The sequence below is a fragment of the Gracilinanus agilis genome, chromosome 1 (assembly GCF_016433145.1).
Source record: "Gracilinanus agilis isolate LMUSP501 chromosome 1, AgileGrace, whole genome shotgun sequence".
Lineage (NCBI taxonomy): Eukaryota > Metazoa > Chordata > Mammalia > Didelphimorphia > Didelphidae > Gracilinanus > Gracilinanus agilis.
The window spans coordinates 346346799-346362901 of NC_058130.1; the positions used below are offsets into that span (position 1 = coordinate 346346799).

General features: G+C 39.5%; 1 protein-coding gene across 1 annotated transcript in view; it reads right to left on the minus strand.

The window, feature by feature from the left end:
- Positions 1–12369, minus strand: part of SLC30A5 (solute carrier family 30 member 5) — a 56801-nt gene extending 44432 nt beyond the window's left edge. Inside the window, exon 1 of the mRNA XM_044657712.1 lies at positions 12106–12369. Within this exon, the coding sequence (XP_044513647.1) occupies positions 12106–12179 (74 nt within the window). The 5' untranslated portion in view covers positions 12180–12369. The remainder of the gene's footprint in view (positions 1–12105) is intronic.
- Between the last annotated feature and the right edge of the window lie 3734 nt (positions 12370–16103).

Here is a 16103-nt window from a genome sequence, read left to right on the forward strand (position 1 = left end):
CAGTGACAACAGATGGGACACCAAATATGGTGGGGAAAAAAGTCGGATTCGTCAAAATGTTTACGGAAGCTATTGGACATCCCCATTGTGCCTTTTCATTGTATTATCCATCAAGAGGCTTTATGTGCCAAGGCAGGCTTCTCTGACTTAAAGTCAGTTGTTACAAAAATAGTTAATTTAATAGCTGCTTGCCCCCTTCACAAGCGAGAATTTTCTGCGCTTTTACTGGAGGTTGATTCCACCTACAGTACTTATTTGCATAGAGGAAATTCTTCTCCAACTTTCTAAATTAATAAAATCTCAGGTCCAATTTCTGCCTTAAGACCCCCAAATTCTCCTGGTGACATAGCATGCAAACAAGTTATGGAAATCATCTCCAAATAAGTGAGGTTAAGGATCACCCAAAGGGTAATGAAAAAGATATATATGCAGATGGTGTGAGGCTACTACATATTACAAAGAATCCTGTAGAAGTAACATAAGGATGGCATCAAAGAATTATCTGACTAGGAAAAAAAAAAGGAAAATCATTCAGCAAAAGCACAGATAACTGGAGAACTTCTGTGTAATTTTTCTTCCCCACATCCCCAAATTTCTTAGGGGTATTGGGAGCCCATAAGTACATTTTATACCATCTAGCAGAACTCTTTATTCTCACCTTAAGCTAATATATTTGGAGATTTTTTTTAAAGCTATGAATGGGGAGTCCTGATTCAGCATAAATCGCAAATCTGTTAATTGTCCCCCTTTGCTGCATACTTATCAGCATCTAATTGCTTAAGAATATTATTGGATTCAATTAAAAATTAAGTAAATCTTTGGCTGCAATTTGTTAGAAATATAATTATGAATAAAAGAACTTAAGAAAATAAATACCACAAATCTCAAAGTCATCCTTGGACCTGAATTCTCACTTATTCACTTATGACATCTGTCCATGTACCTATTCACCCAGGTACACTATAAAGTGAAAATTAAGTGATAATGGGCTGTCCTCTGAAAAGGCTCTCACTGTGTAACATCAAGGAAAGTCATTCAACCTCCCTAAATCTAAACTCACCAATCTGTAAAATCTTTAACTACCCTCTAGTTACACATATATCAAATTTTATAGGGCTATTGTAAGTACTAATTAAGAAATAATCCAATTGACTAGCACTATCCATCTGTACATACTAGAAGGCAAGGTGGCATAATCTCTAGTCCTGCAGTATCATCTAGTCAATAAGTTTATTGCCTATTGCATTCTACTTTACTGATTATCAATAAGAATTTACCAGGCTAGTAACTACTCTGTAAACTTTGGTGTGTTAATGGACAAATGAGTTATTATCATCTTGTGGAGAAGTAACATCAAGGTAACTATTAAGACTAATTAGAATGGCTCTGTGTGAGAGAAAGATGCTTTTGAGAATTAGAGGAAGGAGATTATTTTAAGGTTAGATGTTAGCCCCATTGTGGAAGGGAATACTGATCTGTATATTCAATGGCCTTTGAGGGACTTCTAACTCTTAAGATTCTATGATTTTCTCCCATATTCAAGCAGTTGCCAAGTCTTGAGGAGTCTATCTCTACAATTTCTGTAAACTTTCCTCTTTTCTCCACTTCCATAATCAACATCATAGTTTAAACCTTCATCAAGTCTTTGTGGGTTACTTCAAGAGTCTCCTTACTGGCTTCCCCTTATTTCGATCTTTCCCCTCTCCAATCCATCCTCCAGCCTTATTTTACATTACTTCGTCTAGTTAAAATGGACTACTAGAAATTTTCCCAATGTGAAGGAATATTGTATGTGAGGAAAAGGAAGTTAAGTTTTAGACCATGGAGTAGAGGAATAGGGAATAATTCTGAAAAGGTAGTTTGGGGTCAGGCTGCTTCCCTGAACACAAGACAACTGTTTTAATTTTGTATTCCCCAAGGCATAATAATATAGTGCCTTGTTCATAGTGGAAACTTAATAAATATTTGCTGGACTGAATAAGGTTGTAAGGGGAATGTTTACCTATATGAGAGGTTAAGTTGATAATGTATGAAGATATAGACTTATTTACATGAAAACTCCTCACATTCAAGTCAAACTAGGCAGAATTTACACTAGAAAAATAACAATGACATCATTCAAGTATCTCCTAGCATAGAGGGCTGTTTTGATATAATTTGTAGTGTTTTTTCTAGGCACTTATCACAACTAATGGCTACAATAATAATAATACCCCTCCAGTTCTTAGAAATGAAAGCAAATTAAAATACCTTGGGAAAAAAATTCAGTCGTTATGTTACAAATTTATTGGCAGTAAGATTAAGGCAATTATTTTGCTAATATCAATTCTAAGGCAGCTTGGTAGTGCAATAGACAGAATACTGGGCCTGGAATAAAAAAAAAACCTGAGTGCCTCTCACCACTGTCTTTTACTCTTCTAACTGGTGAATTATGACTTCACACCTCCACATATCCACCACAGAGCAGATACCAGAAGACCTGAATTTTGGTCCAAATTCTTTCATTTACATGTTTTATGATAGTGGACAAGTTATTTTATTTACTTTTCACCAACTCTGTTCCTCATTCTAGCTTCACTTGTCTCCATAAATGGCTTTGGTCCTGTGGCTTGCCACATTAATGCTTTACTTGCTACTCTCTTAAAATCTTTTACTCAACATCTGTTACCCCCAATATGAATTAAATGCTTTTATCCTGGGCTGCTGAAAAGAAAAAAAAAATTAAACCAATTTCACTTAAACTGAGTTGTGTCACCTACCTTTACTAATTCTATTACATTTCCAACAGATTAAAAAAATATATCTACAACCCCGTTTCCCTTCAAACAAAACCCTTGCCATCCGCCTTTGTACTCTACTACAGAAGGGCAAGGGCAGGGTAGACAAGGTTAAGTGACTTGTGCAGGGTCGCACAGATAGGAAGTGTCTGAGGCCATCCAACAGTGATTTTTCAAGAGTTTTTGCACTTCTTGTTACTAACTGTACATTACCTAATAGACAACCTGTACTACTAAGACTGCAGGCACTCAACATGAATTTCCACAGCTCCCCTCTTGTACTCCATACAATTTTTAAGCATAATCACCTTCTCTTGCCTGTGACTGAAAAAATGAAGAGAGAGCCTTACTACTCAATAAGTTTAATAATTTCCCCTACCTTGCTCCCCTGATCCCTACTGTTTCCATCTTCATATCACATTATCCAGGACCTTCCTCCAAATGTCAACTCCATCTCTCTCAAAATAACAGACATTTATTAAGCTCTTACAATATTCCTAGCCTAGTATTAGGCACAGAAGATACAAAGACAGGCAAAAACCAGTCTCTCTGCCCAAAAAACTCACAATTTAAGGGTGGTAAACAACATGTGAAATAAACTATGTACAAACAAATTATTTATAGGACAAATTAGAGCTAAGTCAAGGGAATCATTAAGGGAACCAGGAACAGCTTCTGGCAAAGGGTGGGATTTTAGCAAGACTTAAACCAGGAGAAGCCAGGGAACAGAGACAAAGAGGAAAAGAATTTCAGGTATAAGGAACAGGATGAAAATGCAGAGTAGGGAGATAAGAGTTTTATGTGAGGAACAGCAAGGAAGCCAGTGTCTCTGGACCACAGAGTACATGGAGTGGTGTAAAGTATAAGAAGTCTGAAAAAGTAGGAAAAGAGTTGGGTTATAAAGGGCTTTAAAAAAATCAAAGAGGAACTTTTATATTTGATCCTAAGGTCATAGGAAACCATTGGTGTTTACTAAAGAGGGGTAACATGGTCAGATCTACACTCTAGGAAGATAATTCTGAAAATCAAAGGGAGATAAAGGCAGGAAGGCCAATTCTAAGGCTATTACGGTAATCTAGGAAAGAAGTAATGTGGATAGGCACCTTGGAAGTGTCAATGTCAGAGGAGAAAAGGAGGCATATAGTAGAGATGTTACAAAGATAGAAATGATAGGACTTGACAGCCGATTGGACATATGATGCCCATGACAATAATAGAAAAGTTAGGAAGAGGGGAGATTTTGAGGTGGTGGAGGGAAATAGTAAGTTAATAAGTACAATTTTGAACATGTTAAATTTAAGATGTCTATTGGACATCCAGTTTGAGATGTTCAATAGGCAGCTGGATACACAATAATTGAAGCTAAAAAAGGTAAGGATTAGCTTGGTAGATTTGAGAATCATTTACATAAATATAATTGAATTCATGGCAGTTATTGAAATCACCAAGCAAAATAATAGAGGAAGAAGGCTCAAGATAGATTCTTGGGGGACACCCATGGTTAGTGGGCATAACCTGGATCAAGATCCAGTAAAGATATGGACTGAGTGGGTCAGATAGATGGGAGAACCAACAGAGAACAATGTTTATAGAGAAGATAACAGCTAACATAGAGGTGACTTGCTATGTCAAAGGCTGCAGAGAGTGAGAAGGATGAAAATTGAGAGAGGTCATTAGATCTTCAAATTAAGAGATTACTGGCAACTCTGGACACAGTAGTTTCAGTTGAATGAAATCAGAAGCCAGATTAAAAAGGGAATGAAAAGAAGGGAAGTGGGGGGCAGCTGGGTGACTCAGTGGATTGAGAGCCAGGCCTAGAGATGGGAGGTATTAGGTTCAAAATTGGCCTCAGACACTTCCTAGCTGTGTGACCCTGGGCAAGTCACTTAAACCCCATTGCCTAGCCCTTACTACTCTTCTGTCTTGGAACCAATACAGAGTATTGATTCTAAGATGGAAGGTAAGGGTTTAAAAAAAAAAAGAAAGAAAGAAAATTGTGCGTCGGCTATGGAGGGGTGGGGGGTTTGGGGGAGAGGGAAAGAACATGAAACAAGTAACTATGGGAAAATATTCAAAGGAAAAAAGAAAAAAAAGAGAAAAGAAGGGAAGTGGAGGTTCCTATTGTAGGAATTTAGCTTTAAGAGGGAGAAGAGATGGCATGACGGCTAGATGGGACGGATAAAGTGAGGTTCGGTGAGAATATGGGAAATGTGAGCATGTCTATAGGCAGTAGGAAAGCAGTCAGTAGACAGGGAGAGATTGAAGTTGAGTTAGAAAGTAGGAATATGGATGTAATAATCTTTTGGAGAAGATGGAATGGAATTGGGATCCCTTGGGCAGGTGGAGGGTCATGCAAAGAGAAGGGCCACCTCATTATATGAAAGAGGCAAAGGAAGAGATGGGGGCACAAGACATCTGTGTGATGTGAGATGAAGAGGGTAGAATAGGGATCTCTCAGTGAATTATCTTAATTTTTTCAGTGAAACATGAGGCAAGAGCTGAGAGGGTAGAGGAAGAAAGAATTGTGGGAAGTGTGAGGAGGGATGAAAAGGTTTGGAAAAGCTGCTGCTGTTGATTGGGATAGTGAACTGATTAGGGAGGTATAAAATGGTTGCCTAGTTGAGATTATGTAACATAAATCTGCAGTGGACTCCACTGAATAGTTTGTTATTTTCTCCATCTTTGTTCAGCAGCATGTGAGCAGGAGTGAAGGCAGGGGAAAGTGGAAGAGATGCAGGCCTGAGGGTTCCCATAGCAACACTGGCACTAAGGGGGTAAGGGACTCAAAAAAGGGAAGAGGGTAGTGCAGATCTGAACTGGTTCACCAAGAAATCAAGATGAGAAAAGGAGAACGGGGCTAACAACGGTAGGGATGGATGGATGGTCTGGTAAAAGTTAAAAAAAAAAAAAAAAGTAAAGAACTGAAGGATGGAAGGATTGGAGGTTACGATGAAGATGACAGGATTCAGGGTTGCAAGATGGAATGACAACAATTTTTTTTCTTGTCAGTAATTACTTTAAACAACCTGAAAATAAGTACATTTTTCCCCCATCCTAAAAAAAGCCAGTTTTCCCTTGATCGTTAGGATGACAGACTTACTTATAATAAAATGAACTTCAGAGGTTATTTATCATCCTCATTTCTAAAATGAGGGGGGGGGCTAGATCAAATGGTCTCAAAGATCTCTTCCAAGTCTCAATCTATGATCCTATATTGACTAGTTTTTCAGAAGAGGAGGGGGTGGCTCAGTGGATTGAGAGTCAAGCCCAGAGGTGGGAGGTCCCAGGTTCAAATTTAACTTCAGACACTTCCTGGCTGTGTGACCTTGGGCAAGTTACTTAACTCCTATTGCCTAGCCCTTACCACTTTTCTGTCTTAGAATCAATATAGGTTTGTTTTTTTTAAAAGAGGAAACTAAAGTCCAAAGAGGTAGAGTGACTTGCTCAAGGTCATACAGGTTAAGTGTTAGAGATGTAATTCAAATTTAGGTCCTTTGAGTCTAAATCCCTCTAACTTCAAGTCCAGTCCTCTTCTCACTGTACCATGTTGCTTTCTCAAAGATATTCAGCATCATAAAGGGATCCAGTATGGCAGTAGAACCAAACCAGAATAGAAACAAAGGCCACCAATTCATACCTAAAGATCTTTTCCAAGTGTACACTGACATAGTTTTGAATTTTGTTATCTGTGTTTTATTATATTTATATGGTAATATATTTTTAAAATGTTGTTAAATATTTCCAAATTATATTTAATCTGTTGTTTGACATCTCTGCTCTATGGAATTAACTTTCTGATGTTTGACTAGAAAATGGCAACATTTCCTGTTTGTGAGGAAGAGGTACAGTACCTCTGGAAAGCTGACCAGAAAGGATGATGGATTAAAGATAGGAATGAATGAAAAAATATTTATTCCTGACAACTCACTCCCTGTACTTCTTTACCTCCTCAGCACTCACCTCTTTCCATCTTGAAGAAACATCTGTCCTGAGGCCCACTTTCCATATGGTGGTGACGCCCTAGCCAGGACCATCATTTTTTCACTCCTAGTTCAACTTACTCTCTGGACTTCACCTTCACAACAGCCATTTTACCTTTCTGTGTCCCCCAATTTCATTAGCATAGAAGTTCCTTAAAGGCAGGAACTGTTTTGCTTGTTTGTGTTTGTGACTCCAGCACTCAGCAGTATGTCTCTCCCATGGTAAAGTGTTAGTTAAGTGGACAGACTAAGCATTTACTGAATGCCTTCTATGCAAAACACATTGTTCTAAGCACTGGAATACAAATAAAAGCAATAGTCTCTGCCCTCAGAGTAGTAACATTCTAATGGGAGACAATATATTTGTTGACGTGGAATTTAGAGACCCCAAACTTGTGGCCTAGTGAGATCTGATGAACCCCAAGTTTTAGGAATAGCTTGTAAGTTGGAGGACCTCCGAAGCTTGTAATCTGTTCCCTGTTCTCCTGAGAATCAACCCTGAAGGGAATCCCAAACTAGCAGGGACAGACTGAATAATGGACCCTAAGGTAAATCCTAAATATCCTTTTGTCTGAGGTAGTCTTCCCCATTGAATCAGAGACCCTTTCCCAGGAAGGCACACCTGGGCAAGGACCATCCTTTAGCATCCATTGTAAGCAGCCCCTTCCCTTACACCTTAGCCTTTGGCTAGGATTCCTTTCCCAGGCTTGATTGCAAGTGGTCAGTATGATAATGTCAATCACCTTTCCCAGCCCCTGGGTCTGCCCAAATGGTATATAGGTTCCCCAATTTCTTTTGTTCCTTAGAGTTGTCATTTAGCTTGGTGGCACTCCAAGGGGGTCAGGGACCAGAGCAAGCAGAATTCAATCCTCGCCTCTGCATAAGGCACGTAGCGCCCGGTTCTGAGTAGAGGCCTAATCAGCCCTGTTCCCCTTGTCCTTAATTAAAGAGTGGCTTTTATGACTATTTAATAGTTCTGTGTTTTTTCTAAGTTAACATATTAAAGGAACTACCATATTAGCCCAAATATAATAATCCCTCAAATACAGTGTGGTCCCAAGTATTTTGAAAGCTAACTCAGAAAGAGGAAACACCTGTTTTATTTTCTCCTTTTAAATTACAACTTTATCTTAATTCCTGAATAATGCAGGCACTTTATATTTGAAGTTTTTTCAAGGTCCTGAAAACAAGTTAAAGAAGTTTTAATGCCAACACTTTCATTAAATATGTATTACTTTTATAGACATTTGTGAGAAACTATCTTCCAATATTTAATCATGTTTTCCTTCCTCTTCTCCCAAAGTGGAAACATCACCCGAGTCATTGCTGTCACCCTCTTCTTCCCACAAAACACCATCTTTACTACCATCCATACTGTTTGATATACAACATTTTAAAAATCCAAGCACAACGGACTCGGTGGATATTTTGTCCCAAGCGGTTTTTGATTCAGTTCTTTAATACAGTGACCAACAGCTTTTTCATTTTTCCTGATGGAATAAATTCATGGTTTCTGGCCAACATCCATTCATTATATTCTTTCCTCAAATGATCTTTGAATGGCTTATTAATTACTACATCTAACACTTGTAATTGTGACATCATTCCTCCCAGAATAACAACTAGGTCTGAGCACATTTCAGCAATTCTCTTCACATTTTCAGTCAGGTGGCTCTTGAATGGGTCAAGTTCAAGCATTCCTCTCTGACACAGTAACACACTGAGACGTCTATCCCAGACCACATTCGACCAGTCTAACAAAAGTTCTTCATTTATCCATTCCTTTTGCTGCACATGAAAGATCACTCCTGATGGTAACTTTTCCTTAGTCAATGTTTTATGCCTTAAAATTATGTAAGGAGTTAGTTTTTGCTTCACAGTTGTGACTGCAAGCATCATGTTCATTCTAGTTTTCTCAATTCCAGTAGTTTTAATCAACACTGATTTGGCACCTTTAGTATTAAAGGTTACATTTGACTGACTATCAAAACAAACAGGTGTTTGGTTGGCATTTCCCATCTGCCCCAGGAGATAGCCATGCTTTGTACCTATGCTGAGGCGCATAATACAGTGATAATTGGATTAAATCCACACTGCCCATCTTTAGATTTAATCACCAAAGGTGAAAACATCTGCATTTTTAGGTGGTCGGTAATCCATGTGTGCTAGAATAAATCAGAATTTACTGCCTGCCTCATGGGCAGTCCTAAGAAAAGTGGCTGTTGTGATTGGACAGGTAAACGAAGAGGAGGCCACAGGAAGTGATGCAAAAGAGGCCCCTTTAAAAAGAGTCAGCTGGGTGCTCTCTTCTGGTTCTTACTTGGACGTGGGGGAGCTCTGGACCTGGGACCACGAGACCTTGATGAGATTACTCTTAAATCTCTTTCTTAGAACTACCTGTGGTGAGTGAAGAAGGCTGACTCCTTTAACATCCCAGGCGGTATTAGCCTCCAGGAGGCTCCCTTGATTGGGAGAAGCCCTTGTGGCTAAAACTCTTGTTAATTGACTTTTAGACCCTGGCTGGGCCTCTGGAGCCTTGCCAGAGTAAAGCCCAGACTTGAATACAAATTTCTTATTCTATCCTCTTCTCATCTCTCTACTTCTACTCTCTCCTATATATTTGTAAATAAACTTCCATAAAAGTCATTTTAACCCGAGGTTATAATTGGGGATTGATAATTGTTCAATCCCCTGGCGACCAACCTTTTAATATTTAATATTAATTTTAATATTTACCCAAAAAAATCCTTTTACCCATTACAATACAAAACTTATGGTTTTAAATCTGGAAGTGTTCAAATGCGACTTTCAAAGGTACATATTGGGTCACACTATATTCCAGCTATAATACTATAATAACAGTAGAAATGGAGACAGGTGAATATAGGAAGTAGCATGGTTTGGAGATGGTTAGGCTACAATGTAGCCTAATCTTCCAGGCAAGATAAGAGTGAAAATTAATAGGTGGATCAGAGCCTAGAGTTTTAGGGAAAAGTCCAGGTTTTAGAGGAAGAGGGATAAGAATAACCTGTGTGTAGGCAGCACAGTTTGAAAATGAGTTGGAAGAAGAAAAAGATGATGGTGGAACAAAGAAAACCAGGAAGTGAAAGGCAGAAAAAAGAGAATGGTAAATTAATGGTCCCCTCTAAACCATCTACCAGGTTCAATACTTCTCAATCTGATGGGAAGATAGTTGAATTGTTCCCCCTCTTCCAATTCCATTCCCCCTGAGATATCAAGAATTCTATGCTTGACTTCTACAGTCCCAAATATGCTATGGCAAATTAGTATCCTTGGTGGGAAAGCCAGGGATTTCTTCAAACCAAACATTAAGTGAGGCAGATCTCAAAGTCCCTTAAGAGACTGTGGACTCATAGAAAGGTTGAGATTTCAGCTTGTGGGTTTTATAGCAGGATTTCTGAGAGGAATATTGGCTGGGGGGGTGGCATGTCCTTTCATACAAGGCTAGCATGTTAGAGAGCCTAATTCCTTAAGTATTATTAGTCATGATATGAATACTACTTCTCAGTGTGATGACCATTTTACTTCTCTATCCTATCCTTTTCTTCTTTGCTATTATATTTCTGGGAAAAAATGTCTTCATTCTTGATGCTTCTATCTTCTCAGTGTCCCTACTACTCAATCCCTTGTCATATCTCTATAATCACTCTTCCAAACCCAACTTTAAGGTTGGGAACAATCTCCTTGTCATCAAATCCAATGGTCTTTCCTCACCCTTACTGACTTCTCTGCAAACTCTGCCTCTACTAGTAATTTCTGCTCTGTTCTTTTCTGACTTCAAACTTACAAGATATTTCTAGTTCTCTTCCTATCTTTTTATAATCACTCTTTTTGTCTCTCTAACTTTTAATCTCCCAATTTCTTGGCAATTTCATAAATTCTATGACTCTGCATACATTCCATCTCTTGGCAACCTTATAGCTTAAATATACACCTTTATGCAGGTGATTTATTATAGATTGCTTGTTAAATATTAGGTACTTAGCATACCATATTATTTATTTTGCTTGCAGTTGCACTGCTTTTCCAAAAAGTTATAAAACCCTTACTGAATTAAAAATCTCATGAAGTAGAGAGGATTTAAAAATTTTCTTGTCAAAAATGTTATAGCTATCTTCATGAGTTGCTTTCTGCCATCCCTTCCCCTACTCATCACCTGGTAGCTCTCAAATTAGCTACACAGTTCTGTCAGAATCAAAGTTGGTCCTCAACCCCTATTCAAATTTAAGAGGACTTAATAGAACTTGCACATAGCTATCCCAGCTCTTGAAAACTATGGATCACATCTCTACCACAAGGAAGCACAGAAATAAGGGCTTTGATGGAGCAATTAGATGTACCTTACTTTTTTATTACTAGAGAATCATGCAAAGGGTTTTTTTTTTTTGGCAAGAGTTCTATATAAATGGGGTTTAACTCCAAACTAACTTCACCATATTAACCATATGAATATAGCTAATGAATTGTTGCCAAAACTGTCCTGGTTTTATGGCCTTGGGGAATTCAAATCATCTCTTTTACTGTGGTCCCTACATCTGAATGAGGATAATCATACCTTCTCCCAAATATCTCTTAAAGAGAAGTTATATGAGGATTAATTACATTATATAAACATTTGTCCATATAATAGTTTGATATGTAAGTGCAGAAATATTTTACAGTACTTCAGGAGTAAATCTCCAAACAGGTGGATTTGCCCTGGCAGTATTTAGGATAAATTTCTGTTTAGACAAAACTGACCCCCAAAAGGGTAAATGACAAACGCAAGAGTTGGGTGGGGGAAAGGCTGTGAGAAAAGAGTTTCCTTAATGCATTATTAATAGCATTGCGAATAAGTCTTAACTAACCTGGAAAGCAATTTGGCACTACACCCCCCAAAATCCTGTACATACCCTCTGACCCTGCAATATCACAATTAGGTCTTTAACCTCAAAGAGATCAAAGGAAGAGGAAAAGAATCTAACATGTAGGAAAATATTTATAAACGCCTTTTTTTTTTTTTCTTGAGGAGTCAAAGATCTGTAAATGGAGGGGGAGCTCACCAGGTGGAAAACTGGTATAGAATGGGGCTGAGTAATTTTGTGCAACGGCAATTAAAAAATAATAAATCTCGGCCAGGCGAAAGTGAAACATGGTTCACACAGCGGGGATGCACAGCGCTAAGGCCGGCTTGAGTGTGGGGGGGTGAATGGGGCGGCAGAAGGTGGGAAAGTAGAGGCGTTTGATGGGGTTATTTCCAGGTTTTTCAAGACGACGCCGAGATAGGAGAAAGACTCCTCCTAGGGACTCCCCTGCAGGCAGGGTGAACGCGGGCGGGTCGCACTTACCGAGCACTGGGCACGTCCACGGGCCCCAGGCTCCCGCCGCCGGAGAGCGCGTGGCTGCTGTATTTCTCCTCCATCCCGGCGGGTCTCAGGAGCCGCCGCCGCCGCCGTCGCCGGCCCCGCCGCGGCCTCTCCTCATCTCCCGCTCTCGCCGCCGCCGGGCCCAGTCTTTCACTCGTCCATGGCAGCGGGCCTCTAGCCTCGCTGGAGACGCAGGCCCTTTCCACGCGCGTCCCCAGAGCCCGGCCTCACTAGGCCGCGAGCGGAGGTTCGGGATTCAGTTCTGGCTCCGGCTCCGGTTCAAGCTCCCGCTGAGGAAGCGGCTCAGGGTCAGGAAGCACGGGGTTACCCCGGGGGCGGCCGCAGCGGCGAGAACGTTGCCAAGCCACGTCATCCGGCCGGGGCCCGGGCGGCCTCCTTTCAGTGCGCCTGCGCCTAGGACCACCCACTTCCTTCAACCTTTCCTCCTTCACTCCTTAGGGCGCCTCTCTTAGAAGCAGATGTAGCGCTACCTGCGCGCCCCGCCCCGCCCTTTTCCTCCTTATTTACTCCTCCGGTTCTATTAAAGAACCAGTATGAGAAAATAACAGGGAAAGATGGATGGATGGTTGGTTGATGACGTCATGACTGCAGAGGAATTGTGTGCAATCACATCTCTGAGTTGGAAGCACCTTCAAATTAATAATAATAATGATAATAATAGTAGCTTGTATTTCTGTAATGATGATAATAGCTATTTCCATAATACTAGCAATAATCATTGCTAATAGTTATAAAATAATGCTGATGGTGATGGTAATACTGATAATAGCTAGTATTTCTATGATGATAGTATTTCCATAATAATAACAATAATAATAATTGCTAATGTTTACAAAAATGATGATGTAGTGGTGATAACAGCTAGTATTTCTAGAATAATGATGATAGGCAATATTTCTATAATAATGATGACAATTAGTATCTCTATAGTGTTGATGATAGTATTTCTAAAATAACATTGCTAATATTTATAAAGCACTTACTATGTGTCAGGCACTGTGCTAAGTGCTTTACAATTATTATACTATTTGGTCTTCAGAACAGCCCTGGGAGGTATGTGCTCTTATTATCCCCATTTGAAGAAATGGAAACTGATAAAGGTTAAGTGATTTAACCAAGAGTCAGGCAGCTAATAACTGAGATATGATTCCAGGTCTAGCACTCTATCCACTGAGAAATCTAGTTACACTTCAGAAACCATCTAATCCAAGTTGTAACTAAACAGAACTTTTCTCCCTTTCTGTTAGCTCTACCAAGTAATCTTCTCACCTTGGAAGGTGAATTTACTGCATCATATTTGCGCAGTGACTTCTTATTCTCCATTCCTTGTCCTTCCTTTGGGGAGGAGAAAAATGGACCTGAATCTTGAACAAAGTTCTGCATACAAAAGGGTGGAAGGATGTAGAAGAACATTTCAGATAGGAGAAATAACAACCAAAAAATAGAGGTAGAAATTAACAGATGGGTGCTAGTAGGACAAAGTAAAGAAACATACTGGCTTGACTGGAATGAAGCTAAAACTGAGACTCAAATCCTCTTCTATGAGGAAAATGGATATAAACCTATAAGATCATGGATATTTAACTTTTAAAAATAGCTCCTGAGCTCAAAGGGCTGAGGCTCTGGGCAACCTCCCTTCTCCACAAAGGAGGTTTCTTTGCTCTGGATTTGGGTACTGTCTGCTATACATACTGAGATCAGGTAGAGGAATCTGACTTTTAATGAGAGTATGAGAAAGGCCACTTTTCTCTCCAACACTGAGATTTGTTAAACCTATAACCCAGTGCCTTGAGAACACATTTTTGTAAACTTAAGTTGGTTTATGACTAAGACCTCCCCAAAAAGGTAGAGTCAAAAAAAGTTATTCAGTGTGAATTGTGAATCATATTTGGGACAAGTATTTATTTCTTCCACCCACAAAAATTGCTTGATAAAAAACTTATAACATTTGTTGGCAACACTACTTAAAATAGAATTCAGCAAATTTAAGTGCTGTTATGCTCTCTGGAATATCTGATCCTTAAATCTCATCAGAAAATAAGGCAGTATTTAAGACCCCCAAATAGTCATGCTCACATTTTACCCAGCTTCCGTACTATCCAAACTACTCCCAGTCATCTTCTCTGAGAAAGAAACTCTCTTGGCCACCAGTCTACACCATCCCAGAGACAAAAATGGACCTCAGGAGCTCTTGAATTCACAAGGTTACCTCCAAGCCTGGAAACATCTATCTTGGGGTTGATGTTTGGCTACATAAAGCAGAAAAGGTAACCAAAGAACCCAGTTGTCATCTCACTAGTTTAGTCTGCCACTCTAGCTGCCAAATGGACAGGGTTGCCATGATGCAACCACAAAAGCCAGCACCTCTCTAACTTGTACTGGAAGTTTTGGATTTATATACTATAACTGGGAGAGTTGAAGGAAGTGAGCTGGAGCTAATTCTCCTTTAAATCTGAGCAATACCTCATCCCCTGTAGATGTCTTGAGGTGAGAAATGAGCAAGGAACTATTCAGGATTTTCTTTGCCATATCAAAGAAACAAGTGTTTTGAATACTGAGCCACCATATGACTGAAAGCATCCCAGACTCCAAAGGACTCAAGTGCTGAGTCACATGTGTTAGTTGGCTAGAAGCTGACTAGGGACATAAGTGCATGCTCTGTAGAACTCCCATGTAATCATTCAGCTGATTTCCAGGGCACAGCAAATGCTTAATTGAGGGAAGAGTATAGGATGTGATTCTTCCTCTTTCCCTTCAATCCCCTATCCCAAATCCATATCAATTGAAGTAGTCCTAGAATGAAGTCATACATAGCAAGATTTTAATGTCTAAACAAGGGCTATCTTATTGATGCCTTTAAGAAGTTTGAAACCCTCTCAGATGGAGTCCAGGTTTAGCAAACAAATTAGCCATCCCTCTGGGGGCTTTCACTTGCTAAGCCCTGGACAAATTTCTGAAGTTCAAAAGTGGGAGAATTCAAGCTAGGAGCTGCCTGAAGAAAGGAGAAGAAAGTTTCTGTCTCCTCTATTCCAACTCCTTCAGCCACATAGATTAATCTCTCAGCTAAGAACTCATTAGGGGAAGCTAAGTGGTGCAGTGGATAGAACATAAGACTTGGAATCCAAAAGACTCATCTTCCTGAGTTCAATTCCAGCCTCAGACACTAGTTGGTCACTTAACTCATTTTGCCTCAGTTTCCTCATCTATCCAATGAGTTGGAGAAAGAAATGGCAAACCAAACCATGTCAGTATCTTTGTCAAGAAAACCTAAAATAGAGTCAAAAAGAATTGGACACTGTGACACAAGAACAACAACAACAACAACAAAAACCCCAGGCATTTATGAAGTTCTAGAGCTTGTTTTCTGGTTCCTGACTCTGATTTAAAACAAAATCCTTCTAGCCCTTAAATATCCAATGAACTTTCTGACAACCTAGGCCACTTAGCTGCCTCAGCTGTATCTGAGGCAGGACTTGAATCTAGATCTTTCAAATCTGTCTAGCATTCCATGCTGCTTCTCAGATGATGATAATATAATCAACTCTGTATTGACTTTCAGCAGGTTAGAAATTCCAAGATGCAAAAAAGTAACTATGAGCAGAAGTAATCAGGGAGGGCTTTGGAGAGGAAGTAGATATCAGACCTCTTCTTAGTTGATGAATCTATTTTCAATGAAAACAGATCCAGAGCAAGTTTCAGTGAAGCTGTATTAAAGCCTTATAAAACATATGCCTTTTCCTATTTGTCCCACCAGAGTTAATTCATTCCTTTTTCTGCACCTCAAATCAATTAAGTTCATCAAGGTAAGAACTATATGTGATGGATTGTCTGCAGACCCCAGTGATACAAGGATAGACACAAATAGAGTCCTTGCTTTCAAGTTTATAATCTAGGAGAGAATTAGATGTACACAATTCAATAACCTTTATCAAGGCTTTACTGTATGCAGAACATTATAG